At 43.2% G+C, this 20,365-nt stretch overlaps 1 protein-coding gene and 1 long non-coding RNA gene across 2 annotated transcripts; both read right to left on the bottom strand.

Annotated features, from left to right (window-relative positions):
- Positions 1–1,335: 1,335 nt before the first annotated feature.
- Positions 1,336–6,485, bottom strand: CDC20 (cell division cycle 20). Its single transcript, XM_053468724.1, has 11 exons — positions 6,417–6,485; positions 5,148–5,366; positions 4,809–4,954; positions 4,161–4,257; positions 3,934–4,062; positions 3,655–3,851; positions 3,475–3,569; positions 2,846–3,077; positions 2,398–2,523; positions 1,915–2,032; positions 1,336–1,814 (listed from the first exon to the last, which is right to left on the bottom strand). Exons 2-11 carry the CDS (start codon positions 5,353–5,355, stop codon positions 1,639–1,641), a joined length of 1,524 nt encoding a protein of 507 aa, XP_053324699.1. The 5' UTR covers positions 5,356–5,366; positions 6,417–6,485; the 3' UTR covers positions 1,336–1,638.
- Positions 6,486–15,757: 9,272 nt separating this feature from the next.
- Positions 15,758–16,614, bottom strand: LOC128499710 (uncharacterized). Its single transcript, XR_008354800.1, has 3 exons — positions 16,586–16,614; positions 16,148–16,245; positions 15,758–15,801 (listed from the first exon to the last, which is right to left on the bottom strand). It is a non-coding gene; the product is annotated as an uncharacterized LOC128499710 (long non-coding RNA).
- Between the last annotated feature and the right edge of the window lie 3,751 nt (positions 16,615–20,365).

Genomic DNA, 20,365 nt, shown 5'->3' with positions numbered 1-20,365 from the left:
AGAGAAGGGCTACTCAGCTGGTGCATGGATTACAGGATTTAGTAAAAATAAATAAAAACTTTACCAGGACAGGGTAAAGGATCTTAACATATATAGCCTGGAAGAAAGATGAGGGATACGAGTTTTAAATACTTAAAAGGAATCAACAAGATAAAGGAAGAGTTCATTTAAAAGGAGAAATACTACCAGAACAAGAGGACATCGCCATAAGCTAGAGGGGCAAAGGTTTAAAAGTAATATCAGGAAATATTCCTTAATGGAATGGGTAGTGGATCCACTGAATAGCCTTCCAGTAAAAGTGGTAGATGCAAATACAGTGAAAGAGTTTAAGCAAGCATGGGATTGGTATAAGTCTAAGATAGATATAAAAAAAAAAAAAAATAGAATGATTATCTGCTGCCATCATTTTCTGTGTCTGTCACAGCAATAGGAACAGGTGCAAAAACAGGAGCTTGCTGAATCCAAGACACTGCCCATAGGTGATTTAGCATCCCTCAATCTGGAAAGAATCAGTGAAATCATTTCATGGGAAAATGCCAATCTCTCAGCAGCTAATAGGACCCCATTCCCACTATAACAGCAGGAGTAAGCCCAGTAAAAGCATAGAAGCATTCTGTATCCACTCCACCGACCTCAGACAAAAGCTTAAGGTAACGAGAAAATACCTGTGCAGAAATTAAGTTAAAAGCAAAGGAGCACGCGGCAAACACCCTGGCCTGATTTGAAACAACTCGTTAAAAGTAGAGGATCTCCGGCCGTACGGAAAGAGGAGATCTATAGCAGAAGTAACAGCCTTTAAACCAAATCCCCCCCCCCCCATCAACGTGAGAGGAGACACAAGATCCCTGGGAACTTCCCGAACTGACCGAGTCTTTAAATATTAAACCCTGTGACAGTCCAGACAGGTTCTACACAGCAACTCAACCAACGCGTTAAATTACTTTAATACCCGTCAAGGAAACCTTGACATTAAAAGGCGCTTGGAGACACCTGTATCGAAGCAGCACTGAGAGCATAATCACTAAATGCAGGTCTTCAATGTTAGATAAATGTAGGGCTGGCATCCGTGACAATACTGGAAGTCCAAGCACTTCAACTTATGACTCATTTAATAAGGCTATTAATGCATTAAATATATAAACCAACGAAAGAAGCATCTGCCAGGGAGTTCTACGGGGAGGGGGGATGGTTGGAAAGACCATTAAACAACCCAATCTGTACTAAATTCAACTGAAAACAATCAGGCAGCCGGTGACAAGCGCAACCAAGTGCGATTCTTTGCCAATAACTGCTTTAAATGTCTGATTCTGCAAGAACACGACGTAACAAACCAAATAATAAAAACTCTTTAATGCAACACATCCCAAAATGATGCGTTGGAAAGGTATCATACAAGTGGGTAATTCTGGAGGAACATGTGATAATGGAATTACGTGTAAAGTTGTGAACGAGGTTTAGTTAATAATAAATACATGTTGCATTCAAAAAAACATTTAAAGGGAGTAGATTATAAAAACACATTTTATGAGAAGGCCTAGTACTTAGATACACAGCCGTCCCAAGTTAATAAACCATTTATTTCAATATATAAACCTATACATTAGATTGCATTTTAAAATCGCAGGACGCGGGCTCCTTTTATCGGATGCTCTGGTGAATGATGCTCTTGTTGGTACGCGCCTTTTCCTTTTCTTTCTTTGTGACGGGATCCACTTCAAAACATTTCCACAAGCGAAGGGTTTCATCCGCCGCTGCCGAAGCCACGGTGCAGCCGTCGGGGCTAATGGCCAGGTTAAGCACCCGCGCCGAGTGACCTGGAGAAACAGAAGTTAGAGTTGGGTGGAGTATTCTGACAAAAGCCAGCTTCGCTTTCAGCTAAAATTATCCGAATCTCTTAACGATGAAAGAGCTTACCTTTAAGCTCCGTGACCCGTGTCATCGTGGGGTATTTCCAAATCACTAGCTGATTCTGGGCAAATCCGTGGCCAGAGATTAGTTCTTTATAGTTTGTGGACCACAATATTGCGCAAACCTGTAGAGAGACATTTTTATAATTGACCGTTTAGTAAAAAGCAGTGTCCAGGTTTCTAGACAATTAAGGCTACTGGAACAAGGTTAGTGCGATTAGATTAGATTTTGGTTCATATTAAGATACAATGCTGTTCACAGCACCGGCTTCCCATTTAAAGCGACTGATCCTATTGCTGTTCTGTAATTGTGATAAGGGCTTTGTTGGCGTAATCCCCCTACAAATCCAGCACCAGCCCTTGATTCTATATGGAACATGTCATCACTATCAATGTTACCGTTTAACTGGTCTTATCACACAAGGACAGTGAGCTAAACAACGAGGTAGGTTTGCCGAGACGTTTCCGTCATGCTTCTAAGCTGCATTACCTGGGAGTGAGTATCGACGGCGTTTAAACACGTTCCAGAACAGACATTCCAGATTCTAATGTGTCTGTCGCTTGTTCCCCCACCAGTTGCCAACACGTTGGATTGCCACGGGCACCAAGCCACCGCCTGAAATACAGAGTCGTTATTGATTCAACCCACACTTCAGTCAAGAACATTTAAACTCTCCAGCAAGTAGGAGTTAAGCTGTAGGGAAGGAAAATTTAAGAACCAAGTGCATGTTACTGGCTCTTATGAAGTCAGAAGGAATTTTGTGACCAATAAAAAGTATTAAAAATCGAGCAAAAGTCTAAGGGTCCAGCCTGCTAACTTTAGCACTCAAACTGATTTAAAGCAGAGGAGCTCAGATGTTGCAGAAGAATGTTCTTGTCCTCCAAGAACAGTAGGCAGTCTAGAGCTAGATGGAAGCCTTATGTGGGAGATAACTCACCTTAACAGCCCCTTGATGTTGAGTAAACGTCTGCACAGGTGAAAACTCTCCAGAGTCTCCTTGGACACTAGGCCAGACGTTAACCAAGTTGTCATTTGCACCGCTGGCCAAATAGCGTCCATCAGGGGACCACTTAAGGCCACAGACCTCCTGCGTGTGCCCTGTGAGGGTGGCTACATGGTGCTGAGCTACCCTCACATCATGGTGATGAATATGACCAGTTCTAGAACCACTAGAAAGAAATATGGGAAACTGCTTTTTAGCCAGAACAAATGCAGCAATTGTAAAGGACAGACAGACAATTGTCCCAGGCTAGTGCAAAATTATCTTAAGCACCACTAGCCAATAGACCTTAGACACCCACCCAGAGCAAAGTCAAGTAAGACACTGCATTCGGGTCAATTAAAAAGGTTGCAAGTGCTTCAATGACAACATTTATGATCATAGCCTTTGCTGAGGAAGGCCAGACTCCACAACAGTTGACTGTTCTAGGCCTGCTGGCTAAACATCATTGAACACAAAGATTCACAAACTGGTGTTGCTGGCTTGATGCCGTGTCCCAGCAACAAGGTTCTAGATCACTCAAAACTACCCAGAAGTTAGAATTAAAGACTATCGGACTGCCTTACCTGGATACAATGTGGTTGTTCCAGGCCAGAGAGCCAACGCGAGAGGAGTGGCTGACCATGTTACGCAGACGCTTCTGTTGTTGAACATCCCACAGCTAGTAAGAGTTAAGAGTGAGAATTAGGATGAACTCTTGAAGGTATAGACCAACCAAACTAGTTATGTTTAGACTGAAAACACACCTGGACTTCAGCATTGCTGGTGCCTACAGCTAAATAACTCCCTTCTTTGATCCAAGACACAGATGATATGTATTCTTCAGGATGTTCCATCTGTAGTAACAGTATAATATCACCCGAAGTATGGTTCCAGAGATACACGGAGTCATTGAGGGCAACCGCGAGGAAGTTGTGCGAGCTCCAGTCAATCAGATTCAAATCTAGAACAGAATATACAGCATGAGTGAGCAAAGTGTTCTCACTCACAGAAGAGAAAAAAGGCTGCATCGTGCTACAACTTACAGTAGTCGTTCCTGATATCTGGAGCATCGAGCACTCTGTCAGGCATGGAGGGAATGTATCTGCCAGCTTTCTTACTAGAGCCAGGAGTGGTCTTTTGGCTGTAAAGCACCTTCAAGTTATTCTGGTATCCTGGAAATAGGATGGAAATGGTTGGATGTCAGTCTATTCACAAATAATTCCATAAAGAGGTTATTACACCTCAAAGCACACGTGGGTTCTATACAAACCTTCAGGGGCGTTTTGAGGTTTGCCACCAAGCCTTAGAATTTTTGCCTCTTCCATATCAAAGCCATTGATGTTCTTCGCCCACGCTTTCTGCTGCTCCTGATAGAAGAGGTAGAGCATTAGGAGAACATGTCACACCACGCAGATGTAAACCTGTCCTTACAAGGTGTAGAAATAGATTCTGAACTGGAATATGGTGCCAACGACAGTGTATTGCTCAGTATTACGCAATTGGCAGAAGCGCAGCAGAGTCTCACTGGAGACTCTGCCATCTACGTTGAATTGTAGAGAAGTTCTGTGCTTGTCATTTTTGTTCTTTCCAAAACATTTAAGCTAGGTTTGCCACTTTAATATGGCTGAATAAAACCACCTGCACTGAAAATAGTGAGAAGGTATGGGGGGGGGGTATATTTCTGCAAAACACCCCCTTCCATGCACTGCAAGAGGGACACCATGAACATTTTACCATGGGACCATATGATTTAACACTGTACTGTTCCTTTTAGAACACAATTGAAAGTTGTCAGACCTCCAATAAGCAGAAAGGGGATTATAAGGTCTTTCAGTTGGGTGGAAGCAGGGCTATCTGGGCAAAAGACCTTAAGGCGGCGAGAGATTAATTCTTCACGTTGTGTTACATTGGTCAATACCTTTTTGGTGGGAGAGCCGTCTACCGGCTCATTCTCTTTGCTGAGAAGGAAGCTGGCGACATCCATCTGCATCGTGCTGCGGTTGGGTATAAAGCGGTCGCCGCCTGCTCTGGAGGGGGTAACCTGCATCTTTGCTCCGGATTTACCTGCAACAAAATGTTAGGTTAGCCAGGAAAAAGAAGCATAGGTGCCCGAGCTAGCGAGTAGCACGGCAACACGGAGTTGGGGGCAAGACTTTGATGGCCATAAGACTGAGGTCTACAGCAAAGCCCAAGACCTAAACAAGTCACCAGCCAGCGATACATCCATCAGCTTCTGCCACAAAGGTGGTCTACAGACCTGGGGTTTTGGACGGGGTCTTGCTGGAGCTGTGAGATCTATTGGATGCCTTCATGGGCGATACGATGCTGGTGTTGGCAGAAGCAGTGCCTGAAGAGCAGCCGCCCTCCTTCGCTTTCCGCTGCCATCTCGCCAGAGGAGCATTCGTAATCGGAGTGTCCAGTTTCAATATATTGTTGAGGTCACTTTCAAAAACGAACTGAGCCATAATGTAATAATCTGTGGGGAGGAAAAAGAGTAGCACATGCTAAGAAAAACACAGCCCGACAGCTTAACCTCATCAGGAAGAACCCCAAGGGTTCCGCTTTCATTGGTTACAGAGCCTAAATAAAGAGGAGACATTCGGACGTCTTCTAGACATTGAGACCCGGAGGCAGCAGATATAATGTTACCGATAACCCAGCACCAGATACCCCAAGCCAAGGGACCCTATACAAGTATATGTAGCCCCCCCCAACTAGTCATACATAAATATAGAGGGTCTTCATTGCCACACAGTACTGTTTAATACATAGAATTATCTGGCAGATGAATCATTAGAAAGCCCCGTCACCTCTGTCCTTTCCTCCTATAGACAGACATTCGCTGAATTTTAAAAACTTTTTATATGAGATCACCAAGTGGATCCAATTCAGCTTTAACAAAGAGGGAGTACTTTAATAGCCATTTGTCCAATGTCTTCCTGCTATAGAACCTCATTCAGCCCCAGGTTTAGCCTCCAGCATACCCCATGTATTTATAAAGTCCCCAAACTACTAACCGCCACGATCTAAGACTAGGGTGTAACGCAAGGAGGTTTACTGAAAGTGGTGGCAGGTAAGGGAACAGCCTCCCAGCAGAAGTGGTAGAGGGTAATACAGTGAGGGGATTTAAACATGCATGGGATAGGCGTATGGCTCCTAAATCTGAGACCAACAACTGATTAAGGTCTTTAGAGCAGCGGGCCATCAGATTCCATGTTACATATGAAACACATGACACCCCTTACGGTTCATATGTGAGCTTTTAGAAGCTATCGCCCACCGCAACAAAAGCCACCGCGGAACCTCTTTAGGGGGAATATAATACAGCCCCAAGACGTTGTAAACAGTGATCGCCGCGGGAATACAGCAAAGAGATTAAGCAGAGCGGTGAACCGGCTCCCTCCGTGTGAAACATGCATTGAGCGCACTTAATAGCAAGTCCCGAACACAGGCCCGGTTAAAGGAGTCACGGTGCCTTAACGAATCCATACGTTACTATAACCGGGAGCACGGAAGCCCCACTCACCACTGTGCCAGCCACGCCGGTACGATCAACCACCAACACAGAGAAAGAGCTCTAGCCCGTAACGGTCACAAACCAAACCTGCAACTATTTAAACCCCAGGGCCACGCTGATTGGCCGCATCCATCGTTAGTTACCGTGCCAACGACGCAAAGCCTAAGAATGCCTTATTCCTATTGGCTGAAGTAGGCCCATCCCTTGAAGATGCTTCATTCAAAATGACCAGCTGTGTGTGTGTCGAGTTCTAAACACAAGAGACTCAAATCAGTTTACGTGTTGAATCCCGGACTACAGAAATATGGCGACCTTTAATGTTTAGAACTCAGGGACTAGAAAGAAGCGAATTAAATGATTTGCAATTATATACAGCTTGTTTTAGGATCGTTGTATTTGTACATTGCTTGTTAAATCATCTAAAATTAAAAAGTTCCCGTTATTATTTCTAACAGGACCTATTTAACATTTTTTGGGTGGCCTAATGATGCTAATCTGTCATTAAAGTATAACGTGCCCCGTGATGCAAAAATAGTCACCGTAGCACTTTTTTTTTTTTTTTTTTTTTTTTTAGGCACTTCTGCGCCTCTCTATTTGAAGAGAAACTGTTGCTGTCACGGCTTTTAGCATGATTAAATGTGTTAATTAACAATAACTATAACTTGCATTTTTCTGGTTACCAATCATTGTTTGGTGATACTTAGTTTAAACGTTAACCTCGTGGAACCCTAGACTGGCAGCAGCCTGTGGCAGAGCCAGTATTATCTAATCAACTTCCTTCTCCTCTGCAACCCTTAAAAGAATGCCGGAACCAATCAACAACTTAATAACGAGAGAGAACCTAATGGAGAGAAATAATCATGGAAATCCAGATTGGCTGCTTGAAGGTCTCATTAGAGCCCCCGGCCTGAGATGTCTGCAGGAGATGTCCTCAGGATCCCCCCGGCTGGAGATGTCTGCATTTGCAAGGGAGCCGACATTGTCAGACCAACTTGTGTAGTACATACATGGACTTGCTACCTGGTAGAGATGGTATGGCCAATTTCAGTATGAGAGGGGTTAATTTGATTGTACAGGCATGTGGTGCCAAAAGGTCTCGGACTCCAACCGGGGCCTTCTACGGGGTGTTAGGTCCTGCAGTGGAGCTGCCGTTTTGTCTAGGTTCAAATGTAGACGACCATATGCCTGTTTCCCCTCATAGATACTGGATTCTTTGATATGCTAAGTGACCACTAGCAGTCAGGAAAACCATCTCATATCCAGGTCATATCCAACACATTTCAATAATAACTCATATATTCATTATCATACCTCCTTGTGTGCATACCTAGAACGGGGAAGCGCAGCCTACAAAAAGAGTACAAACATACGTAAACGGTTTGGAAGGAATTGTGAAGTCTATGATGGTCAGTCATATGTAGCAAGTGTGACATATCTATGGACTTCACAATTTACAGGAAATTCATAAATGCATGAATTATGGCCGTGGCGAGCACAGGAGGGACGATAAAATGAAAATAAGTTATTTTGACTGATATGTTTCCACTACTCAAGGGGGAGGTCACTTATGGTACACCTTCCCTCCGCTTATACCACCTCTGGGCCGGCTTGGAAACTCGAGATGAACTGGGAAAGAGTATAAAGTTAGTGAAAGAAGATTGGTCAGTGTGCTTACTAGGGGCCAAGATCTAATTTTGAGTAAGTTGCCATCTTTCCTTGCCGGAGCCCTACGGACAGAAAAACTGTTACTTGACCATTCAGTGAGTAGTTAGGTTTTCTGTAATTTTCTCCTTTTTATTTTTATCTGTTGGTGTAAATAATCTGTTTATCATCTTTTTGTGTATGCACTGTGATTTTTTGTTCATAATAAATATTCCTTTATTAAGTTCTGCCTTTGTCTGGTAAAGACTCACGTTACCTGATTAGACTATTTTATTAGTAATTTTAAATCACGTAATTATTGTGTTAAAATATTCTGTGGGTTTCTAAGTCTGATTCATTTGGGGTACCAAGGCACCCCGTTTCTAAATTGTCTTGGTGGTGGCAGCGTTATTTTGTGGACTTTATTCCTGGCAAGACCCTGACAGTGCGGGGAAGGGAGGGCAGATTGAATCTGTGCCAGAACCAGGGATGTCTGAGGTGCCGTGTGAGAATGTGGAGGTTTCGCATCACTGGGAGGGAGGGCAGAGCGAATCTGTGCCAGAACCAGGGGTGTCTGAGGTGCCGTGTGAGAATGTGAAGGTTTCGCATCACTGGGAGGAAGGGCAGATTGAATCTGTGCCAGAACCAGGAATGTCTGAGGTGTTTTGTGAAAGTGTGAGAGGACCACCCGACTGTGAAGAAGGGCAGAGAACGAGTGAATGTCCGTCTGTGCCAGATCCCAGAATGTTTGAGGTGCCGTTTGAGAATTTGAAGATTTTGCATCACTGGGAGGGAGGGCAGAGCGAATCTGTGCCAGAACCAGGGATGCCTGAGGTGCCGTGGGAGAATGTGAAGGTTTCGCATCCCTGGGAGGGAGGGCAGATTGAATCTGTGCCAGAACCAGGGATGTCTGAGGTGCCATGTGAGAATGTGGAGGTTTCGCATCACTGGGAGGAAGGGCAGATTGAATCTGTGCCAGAACCAGGAATGTTTGAGGTGCTGTGTGAAAATGTGAGGGGGCCACCCTGTGAAGAAGGGCAGAGGGTGAGTGAATGTTCCTCTGTGTCAGGATTAGCTGGTTCCCAGGGTCCTGTATGTATGCATCCTTGGAGTGGAACAGGTGGAGTGACAGATGTTTCAATCATAGCTGTGGTAACCTGGCAGCAGAATAGGGGACAAAGAGAGGGCTTTTGTGCACCTGTGCCCGTATTCTGTGGGACTACGAAGTCAGGACACAAGGGAGAGGGTAAAACCGGTGACCATTCTGTTATCCCTTACGAAGGGCCTACATGGTTTGGGAAGCCAGGGCGAGACACCCTAGCTACCCATCAAGTAGATTTGTTGGGGCTTGTAGCTATACCGAGCCGCATGGAGAACCAATCTGTTACTAAGGGGATGGGCTATGCCCCTGGGTACCTTGAGACCATGGCCTTATCCTGTAACAGAGCAGACATCGTAGCCGATGCTTTGAAAAGTACCTTCTGCAGGGTGGGTTTTCCCAAAGAAATACTTTATCTTAGCCGGAAACTGTTACCCAGGGAAAGAGTAGGTAGGCGCAGAGATAAGATTGTGGCTTAATCTCTGGGCCACCATCTTATTTGGGGGAGGTGTCACACCAACTTGTGTAGTGCATACATGGACTTGCTACCTGGTAGAGATGGTATGGCCAATTTCAGTATGAGAGGGGTTAATTTGATTGTACAGGCATGTGGTGCATGTGGTGCCAAAAGGTCTTGGAGTAGAGTGCGTTCGTGACAGACATGACAATTATAAAAGGACCACGTAGATATCGTATGCCTTAAAGTGGCTGGAGTGTCCTCTTAATTCCCAATATCTTCATCTCCTGAAATGTCATGGTTTTTATAAGGAACATTATTGGAACCATCTGGTCTCCACACATAAAGTCCAAACACAACATGAAGCGCCAAGACTGTGTGACTCTGAGGGTCTGCCCCTTCAGCCTCAGATTGGGGTAAAAACCTCAGACTCGGGTACAATCCCTGACAGTTCTTAGGTATGATGAACTGTTGTTCAGAACGACATTTAGCTATGGCATTGGAATGGAAAGCGAGCCACTGATGGCCCCTTCATTGGTGGATTATCCATTAGGCACACTAGGCATGTGCCTAGGGCCCATACATGAGAACCTTCATGTTCTGGCTACCCAGAGCCCTCACTCTGCTGGATGCGGGTAGGCGGCCCCTGCTGATGGGTGGCCCTGCTGATGTCGGTGGGCGGTCCCGCTGGTGTCAGTTGACGGAAAAAATTGTTGCTTGGCAGGCAAGTGGGCGGCGGGTAAGCCGCAACACGTCTCCAGCGACCCATAGCGACGCTAAGACGCGGCGCTTCACTCAGAGTCTCTGGGGAAAACCTGGAGAGTTCCCAGGGTACGCTAGGGGCCCTAAGCTTGTGGGGGAGGGGGCCACAGTGCTCTAATGAATGATCTACCAACCCATGACCGCTGTCAACACACAAAGAAAGTGGAACACGATCTTATCCTTCACGGCAATACCGGTTACTGAGGGAGGTGGCTCTCCACATCTTCATGGTATCTTTGGCAGAGATATCTATTGGCCGGAGCTTCTTAACGTGACCAGTCATGCCAAAATATACATTAATGAGACAGAGGGAAATATACTAATGAGGTTTACGAGGTTCTTCTGGCTACACCCTCACTTGGTCGCATACTTTTATATTTCTGTTTTACCGCACCTTTCCATGAATATGTGTCTGGCATTCCGTCAACGCCACTCCTTTTTTTTTTACACAGCAGATTGTAGCGCATCTATAATGATACCGTGACAACATTAAGACGGATGATAACTGCGATAATCACTTGTTACCTCTAATGAGAAAATAAATCTTCTCACAAACATATAATTATTGTAAAAACACTAGCTAGCCCTGCCCTTGTTGTTCGAACAACTCTAAATTGAAAAGTTTAAAATGCATAAAAAATTATCTGCTTTTTCTTTTTTTAGTAGTAACGTAAGGGTAAGATCGGCACTGACACTTTAAGCAGTGGCGTACTTGAGGGGGGGGCGCGGGCCATGGACCCATCAGGGGGGTCCCAAATCTCCAAGAAATTCTCTCTCTCTCCAATTAGGGAAGAGGGTGTGTGCAAAGGCTCTGCCTTTTTTAATAGGCCTTGTCAACAGCGGGACCGCCTTAACCACATCAGCAGACCCGTCCACTGACAGCAGACCCACCCACTGACATCAGCAGAACCGCCCATTGACATCAGCAGAACCACCCATTGACATCAGCGGGGCTTCCTGTCCGCATCCCGTAAGGTGGGGGCCAGGTAGCTGGAGTCATAAAGTTCCCAGGTATGGCCAATGGATGTCCCTTCATTTCCTGCTGTTTTTCTATACACATTATCGGGGCTTTTAGGGCTGTAGAACCCTGCGATACCCTCATATCCCGCAAACATTCTGAGCTCCTAGAAAATAGGGGCATCAGGGGAGAAAAGAGGAAAAGAAGGATTTGAATGCATGAAACCACACAAACTTTACACCTGTAAATAAAAAATCTCGAAACCACTCTGACAAGACAAGCAAGTTTTGCTTGAAATTATCGCAATCTTTGCCGTTCCTTCTTAAACGATATTTCTTCCCTTCTTTTATAATACTATAACTTTTAAAATGAAGTTTCAATTTTTTGGTTCAGTAACAGGCTGTTTGATACAGCTGTTCTGGACCAACACGCAAAATGCTCATTATCATACCTAGGAACACTCATGGTTGGACTCAATCTCAGGGTTTTTGCCCCAATCTCAGGGGCAGATTCTCAGGGCCACATGGTCTGGAGCCATGGACTCCTTCCTGGACTCCTTCCTATCCTACACTACTGTGATCATATATAAGACCCCCAGTTGGTGATAGGCCAGGGTGATTAAGACCAAGATCTGTGGGGAAGGGACTTCATTAGCATTGCCGTAAAGGATCACATCAGTGTGGTGTTGGAGTTTGGAATTTTAACCAAAATATAAAATGTAAACAATTCCTCTTTCCGCCATTAATAACCCATCTCAGAATAGCCACACCCAAAGCCACACCTCTAACCACACCCCTAAAATAAAGTGTCTATTTGAAATGTTGAGACTACAGAAGGAACTTCTTACTGGCCGATCCTGTCACATGACAGGAAACAGGAAGCTGACTCTGCCGTCACTTATGCTCATAATGGAATCTGTCTTTGTCTCTGCAGATACCTGCACCAAGTTTCCCCGATTTGCCAATCTGCTACTCCTTGCCATGCATATGCCCCTGAGGGGGCCATGTACCTTTACCTGCCCCCCAGGCCGAAACTTATTTAAATCTGTAACACATCGGGTGCGGCAGGACATGTCCAGGGGCTAAACCCCCCCTCAAAATTCCCTACGCAGAACATTTATGACCCTCTGGAGGGACACATACTTTTACAACATGTCACCCTCCCTTATCAGATCTGGGTAGTAAGCCCCCCCTCCCCTGCCACACAACATTGAATTCTATGTGTCGTTTTGCTCAGAAATGTTTTAGACTTGAGAAAGGGAGAAGAGCTCCGAAAGCTCGACATTCCAAAATTCTGTTAGTCCAATAAAAAAGGTATTATCACAAGATACTTATTCCATCTGTTATTTTATATATATATCTATATGCTCCGGTGCAGTGGTTTTCTCAGTAATGTTGCCAGCTATGAGTACCATTAACGTGTTTTACAGCCAACTCCACAACCCCGAGTGTGTTTTTTCAGTCTGTTTTGGGAGGGGTATTGTAATTGTATGATTCATTTCCTTAAGAACAGAAAACTGTATTTCCATTGTTTGTTATTCATCAAAAGCTGTAATATAAATATTTTCCAGCACTGCATCTGGTCATTGTTATCACCAACAACATGTGTGAGAACTTCATGTGATACGGTTACCTCTCAATCCCTCCACTCCCCATTTATATATCCAAGAACTAATACGCCAGTCATATGAATATTTTAATATTATAATATTAGTATATATATGTATATATGTGTGTGTGTGTGTGTGTGTGTGGGAATCCATCAGCGTTATTCTGGCCGCTTGGAGTACTTGTGCGAAAGGGCCGAGCCATGGCGCGCACCACGGGCTTACCCTCTTCCACATTCCACCAATCGAGGGAGAGGGTGTGCGGTGGTGCGGGGGCCTGATGCAGCCTGGCTAATGGAGTAAAGAAGCGGATGAAGAATGAAGACAGAAGAACAAAGAAGAGGCAAGAGAAGAAGTGGGGCTGCGGAAAAGGAGATGGGGACAGATTTCGAAGAATAAAGGGACAGGTTGATAGAGAGCGTTAAAGTGTGAGCGAGCGTGAGTATGAGAGAGCGTGAGTAAAAAAAAAAAAACAACATTTAAGCCCTCTACTTAATTTTTAGTTTGTTTCCTCGTTTGAACAAATTAACGAAATTGACAAATTTTGTTAAAATTAAAACATTTGTACGAATCTGAATGCAAAAGTCTACCATGATATACATACCGCCAGACAGCTCCAGCGCTGGCTCGGTGACCGTCGCGTTGAGGGTCTGTTCTGGTAGATGTTTTTTTTTTATCCCTATTTTATATTAGAAGAATGCATACTAAAGTCTTCACAGGTGGTTATTCACAGAGTATCTACATATGCTTCCTACTTATAGGAAGCGTCGGGCCGCTTTAATATCTAGCCTGGAACAGCAACTTCAGCTACAACTCCAGACCTGTAGATGTTGTGCAACGTCGCCGTCTGGTGGTAAAAACTGAACATTTCAGCCATTATAATGGTGAAATAGTTTGTGACATTGAAAACATTTTTGTTGATGAAGCCCAGCCTTTCCGAGATGCTCCACTTTGTATTTGGATCCTCATAGTTTTAAACAGATACAATGAATTAACTGGTTTTATTCTGGTGCTACCGCAAAAAAGTATTAGTCTTCTTATTGTATCCCATGACTACTATATATAAAATATACTTTTCATGTTAGAATGATATATATATTTATATATATATTTGAAAATGTTGGACGCCATGTTTAACTGTTGTCACCACATCAGGTGCTTACAAAGTTTAGTAAATCTGTTCCTCTAATGTTCTTGGTCGTCTCTTCATAGAAGCCCGTGAGGTTAGTCTAGTAAGAATCCACATACAATAATGTTGATTGATTACAGAACTTTTATTTCCAATAATTTAGTGACACAAATCATACATACGTTATCAAGCTGAGATATCATCTCCTGTCCGGTGCACCCAAGTCATGGAGAAAGGTAACAAGAAGAACATTATGGTTACGGTGCCACATATTGAATGTGACGGGATGTTTATTCTCAGTGACAATCACGACGTAGAAACCATAGCTCACGATGAACAAGTTACCTGTTAGAAATGTTTCTCCTACATTACTGGATGCAATCAGGGATGGCCCTCTATTCTTTTGATCAAATTACTGAACACAATAAAGGGGAGCTGGGGGGGGAGCGTGCAGGTGAGTTGTGGTTCTCACTCCTTGACTTCATGATATGTAGTGAAGGTCCAAACTGGGTGAGCTTCTGCTGCAGGTAGACCTTGGGTGGCCTTGTCCCAGGTATGATTACATAGGGCCAGCTCAGTCTTTCTACCGGAGAAACCTGCCAACATGGGTCCTTCACAACGAATAGTGAAGTGCAAGCTCTCCTACCAACCCTCATTTTAGCATTTTAGTGCAAACATCTTATTCACAGGTAAGGACAAAATAATAACCATTAAGGCTTAACAAGAGTTTACATTATTCAATGTCTTTGATAAAAAAAAAAAAAAATATGTTCAATTGAACTATAAATATGCTTTATTAGTATAAATATTCTAAAATAGGATTAAACACAGAGACAGTCTTACAATTCAATGTGAGCCCCAAAGTTCAGAGAAGCCTTAGCTTTTTTCCCCTTTATTATTTGTCTTCCATCCAGAGATAATATAGTAGAGCTATTCTGATGACCTCATCGTTAGATCTCAAAACTTCTAGTAAAAGACTTTCCAATATAGCTTCACAGATCTGTTATTCTTCCCAAATCCACAAACAATCTTCTTCGTTACACTTTATTTTTCTGGGTTCGATTTGTTTCAGACACCTTTCAGACAGCCTAAAAAAAGTAAATGAGACAAAGGAGCAATTGTTAGGAATAAAGTGTAATATTAATGTTACAATAATCCTGAGCAGACGGTGGATACACTATTTTACAAATTCCATCACTAACTATGGAGGGGCAGGTTAAGATTTTAAATAAAGTTTTGCCTATACATTTGCTAGCCACTTGGCTAGAAACATCTATAGGTTAAAAGCTACGCTCCTACGTCTTAAGCCAGGACTGGACTGGGGATGACGAGGTGGCCCATGACAATGACCCAAAAATCCCAAAACATTCCAGCGGTAACACATCTGACGTTCTCACCCAACCTCATCAAGTGAACTTTTTTGTTCCCAAAATATAAAAAAATAAACTGAAAAGAATGAAATTTGATGAAATTCCATCGATCCTAAATAATGTGACGAGAGATCTTTACATCGCAATTGAAGACTTTTAGCGTTGCTTCCAAAAGTGGCAAGAACAGTAGGGCAAAATATTTTTACTATTGCTTGAGAACACAGATCCAGCGATATCCCCAGGAATGAGTTAATAAATGCCAATTATATCACTGGGTTTGGTTCTATACTTACATTCCGACTAGACCCACAAAGTGCTGTCTCACGCAGTTGTCTCATCAACAAGCCTTCTCCAGAAGCCGGTCACGAAACACTAGAAAAAAAAAATGAAGAGTCACAAACAATTGTTACCAGATTTAATTGACACAAAAGCAGGCGCTGATAGGTTGTTGTCATAGCAACTGAATGCTTTCTAGGAGTTTCTTTATTTTTCTGTGATTAAAATCTTGAATGAATGAACAACGTGACAGATCTGCTAAGTTTTATATGAAAGTGTAATTAATGGTTTGACTAAATAGCCTATTAAAGAAAATAGACCTAAACGTCCAGGAATGTGTTTAAATATATATATATATATATATATATATATATATATATATATATATATATAATTTCTGGGTGTGTGTGTGTATGTATTTGGAAAATAATAAAGTACTTACTAAAATCAACAATAATGGAATCAAGACCAGTATCACGACAAACATAACAATTAGGGCGATTATGTAAGACGGCATGGAGTCATCTTCTCCGGAAGCACCTTGAGGAAATAACAGAAAATGTTATAATTAGAGGTGAAATAATTATTTCTGTATATTTGCTGATATATAAGTAATACTCATGTGCAGCACTAAGAAAATGCAGGGAGGAGCGGTGAGCGGTCCCCAGATTTGGGAGATCAGTGGGGCAGCTACTGGGACGGCGGAAAAGTGTCCAAAAACCCGGGACCGTCCTTAAAAAATCAGGATGCGACGCTGGTGGGTGACCTGAGTGGGAAAGATACTGAACTTTCTTCTCCATTATCCCAAACTGGTGAACGGTCAAGACATTTCTAGATGGAGGTTGACTACTGATAATATAGGCAACGGAAAAATACATACCCCCAGCTGGCTGTGGTCCCTGAGATGTGGTTGTTGTAGTAGTAGTAGTAGCGGTGGTAGTAGTAGTAGTGGTGGTAGATCTTGCTCCAGATCCGATAGCTGTTCCTGATGTGACGCTGGTAGCGGACCCTGATGTCTGGACTCCAGTGGCTGGTATTGCAGAGGTTCTAGATGTGTTGTTACTAGTGCCTGATGTAGTAGTTCCTGAGGTTAGGTCACTCGTGGGTGTTGGACTGGCTTCCGATGTATTGCCACTAGTGGGCGGTGTAGTGTTTCCTGAGGTAAGGGGACTAGTGGGTGTTGGACTGGCTTCCGATGTGTTGCCACTAGTGGGCGGTGTAGTGTTTCCTGAGGTAAGGGGACTAGTGGGTGTTGGACTGGCTTCCGATGTGTTGCCACTAGTGGGCGGTGTAGTGTTTCCTGAGGTAAGGGGACTAGTGGGTGTTGGACTGGCTTCCGATGTATTGCCACTAGTGGGTGGTGTAGTGTTTCCTGAGGTAAGGGGACTAGTGGGTGTTGGACTGGCTTCCGATGTGTTGCCACTAGTGGGCGGTGTAGTGTTTCCTGAGGCAATGGGACTAGTGGGTGTTGGACTGGCTTCCGATGTGTTGCCACTAGTGGGCGGTGTAGTGTTTCCTGAGGTAAGGGGACTAGTGGGTGTTGGACTGGCTTCCGATGTATTGCCACTAGTGGGTGGTGTAGTGTTTCCTGAGGTAAGGGCACTAGTGGGTGTTGGACTGGCTTCCGATGTGTTGCCACTAGTCGGCGATGTAGTGTTTTCTGAGGTAAGGCCACTAGTGGGTGTTGTAATTGTTTCGGCTGTGTTGTTACTAGTGGGTTGTATAGTAGTATTTGGAGTGAGGTCGCTAGTTGTTGTAGTTCCGGCTGTTGTTGATATGGTGCTGTTTGGTTCAGTGGTCAGTAGAACTGGCGTTGACTCTGCAGATAAATTAAAATCGGAGTGAGAGCTGAACATATCCCCAAAGATACAAATATTATATATATATTATGTGGCAGCAGAACATTAAATATGGAGTATTGTGTACAGTACTGGAGACCGGATCTCCAGAAGGATATAGAAATGTTGCAGAGAAGGGCTACTAAAATGGTTTATGGATTAAAGGATAAACCTTACCAGGACAGGTTAAAGGATCTTAACCTATATAGCCTGGAAAAAAGACGGGACAGGGGGGATATGATAGAAACATTTAAATACTTAAAGGGAATCAACAAGGTAAAAGAAGATAGTTTATTTAAAAGGAGAAATAAAACCGCAACAAGAGGACACAAGCATAAACTAGAGGGGCAAAGGTTTAATGGTAACATCAGAAAATACTACTTTACGGAAAGGGTAGTGGATGCATGGAATAGCCTTCCAGCAGAAGTGGTAGATGTTAATACAGTAAAGTCATTTAAGCAAGCATGGGATATATATATATATATATATATATATATATATATAGGATAAGGCAGGTACTAAAGGAAAGTACTCAGAGGTTGGGCAGACTGGATGGGCCTACTGGTTCTTATCTGCTGTCACTTTCTATGTTTCTGATTTGGCCCCATCTAGTCACTCATTTTTTCTGTCATAAAGACTCAAACCTTAATCAGTCTTTGGTCTCTTTGGTCTCTATCCCAAGTATGTTTAAATCCCCTCACTATATTACCCTCTACCACGTCTGCCGGGAGGCTGTTCTACCTATCTAGCAACAAACCAATAAAGCAAACGTCCTTACTTTACACCCCTTAACCCCCAGACTCCTTAATGTCAGATTAGGACCTCCTGTCCTGGGCGATCTCTGGCTTATGTTCCATTCACTCACCTCCTGCACGGATGCTTGAAGGTTCCAGCTGCAGCACCCCAAGGTACATGTTAAATTGTCTTACAAAATCAAAAAAATTGTCGATAAAATATTGGGGACCAGGAGAGTCAGGAAAGATGAAGAGGACCATATAGACCATTATGGATCCCGGCCTGCAAAAAGAAAGAGCCGTCACCTATATATCTTCAAACAGAACGTTCCGGGGATAAGGTAGGCCCTGCGCTCATCAAACCTCCATTTAAAAATAATCAACTTTCACACTATTATTGTAGATGCGAGAAAAAAAATAATGTTACTAAATTCAATTAACAATGCATTTGACTCGAGAAGGGGCAGATAAAGCTAAGTGCCCCCCTATATACCGTACATATACTGACATTTACACACACGCTTACACGTATACACTCACAGATACACATACACGCTTTACTTCACACACCTCCATTTCCTCACATCATCACGTCCAGAGCTTTTTTATTTATAAGCGTCTTGATTTAGGCACATAAACTCACCTGATCATGACCACTTTGGCCAATTCAATGGTGGTCTGGTTCTGGAATATTTCTAGAACCTATATAATTAAATAAAATATTATTTCACTTGGTTAAAACAACAGTATTCAATAAAATATAGATATTTTTGAACATATTTCATGACCGGCTACAATTTTTTAAAATAACATAATGAATATTTTTTTATTATTAGTGTGAAATTAAAAATATGTTTTTTAAACATTATGCTGTTTTCTTTAAATATATGTCCAGGTTTTTGCTGAATATGATGTTTTTGGCCATTTGTTCTCACTCCACTCTACCAGACAAATACCCTGGCTCTTTATCATAAACAATAGAATGGCTCAATCTTAATGGCCCAGCCTGACACCCAGGGCAATATTAGACCAAATGACCCCCAAGGTAAGAATAGTTTTTGCTGCCACCCTCCATTTGAATAGCATTATATTTCTACACAATTATCAGATATTTTCACAATGTAATTTTTAATAAGTAAGCGTCTCCCGGGGGCTGCTACTCTGTATGCAGTGCTGGGGGTTATTACTGTATACAGCGCTGGGGGCTATTACTGTATACAGCGCTGGGGGCTATTACTGTATACAGCACTGGGGTGTTATATTACTGTATACAGTGCTGGGGTGTTATATTATTGTATACAGTGCTGGGGGTTATATTACTGTATACCCCCTTAATGACATGTACGGGCTCAAAATGCTTTGTTTTCAATGGGTTTAGGGACCGCCCATTGTCCTTAAGGGGTTAAAGTGCTGGGGGCTATTACCGTATACAGCGCTGGGGGTTATATAACTGTATACAGCGCTGGGGGGGTTATATTACTGTATACAGCGCTGGGGGGTTATATTACTGTATACAGCGCTGGGGGTTATATTACTGTATACAGCGCTGGGGGGTTATCACTGGATACAGCACTGGGGGTTATATTACTGTATACAGCACTGGGGTTATTACTGTATACAGCGCTGGGGGCTATTACTGTATACAGAGCTGGGGGGTTATTATTACTGTAAACAGTGCTAGGTGTTATGCTCAATGATTCTTTTCCCATGGGACGAAGTGAGACCCTCTAAGCAAGTTCCTGGTCTGCCTTTGGGGATTTATTGCCCTGAGCACCAGCATAAATTACAAAATAATTTCACATTGATACATCGATTCCTGCAACATTTGTAAAATAAGCATTTTATAGACGATTATTTCATTTGCACGAAGAACAGGCTAAATATTAAACTAAAGTGAATTTTTAAAGTGAACGGTGAAGGACTTACCCGTTGTTCAATATATCGGTACAGTCTCACGTTAGCATCTGACATATTCCTGTTAATGACTTTAAACTGCAGAGGCACGAGCGTATAGGTTGGAGCGGTGGGTGGAGCAGCGCCTGTTGTGGATGAAGTTGTCTGTGTTGCGGACGTCGCACTAATGGATGT

This window comes from Spea bombifrons, chromosome 6, assembly GCF_027358695.1.
Source record: "Spea bombifrons isolate aSpeBom1 chromosome 6, aSpeBom1.2.pri, whole genome shotgun sequence".
NCBI classification, from domain to species: domain Eukaryota; kingdom Metazoa; phylum Chordata; class Amphibia; order Anura; family Pelobatidae; genus Spea; species Spea bombifrons.
The sequence above is the reverse complement of the archived record's forward strand: the minus strand, read 5'-3'. Positions and strand labels throughout refer to the sequence as shown.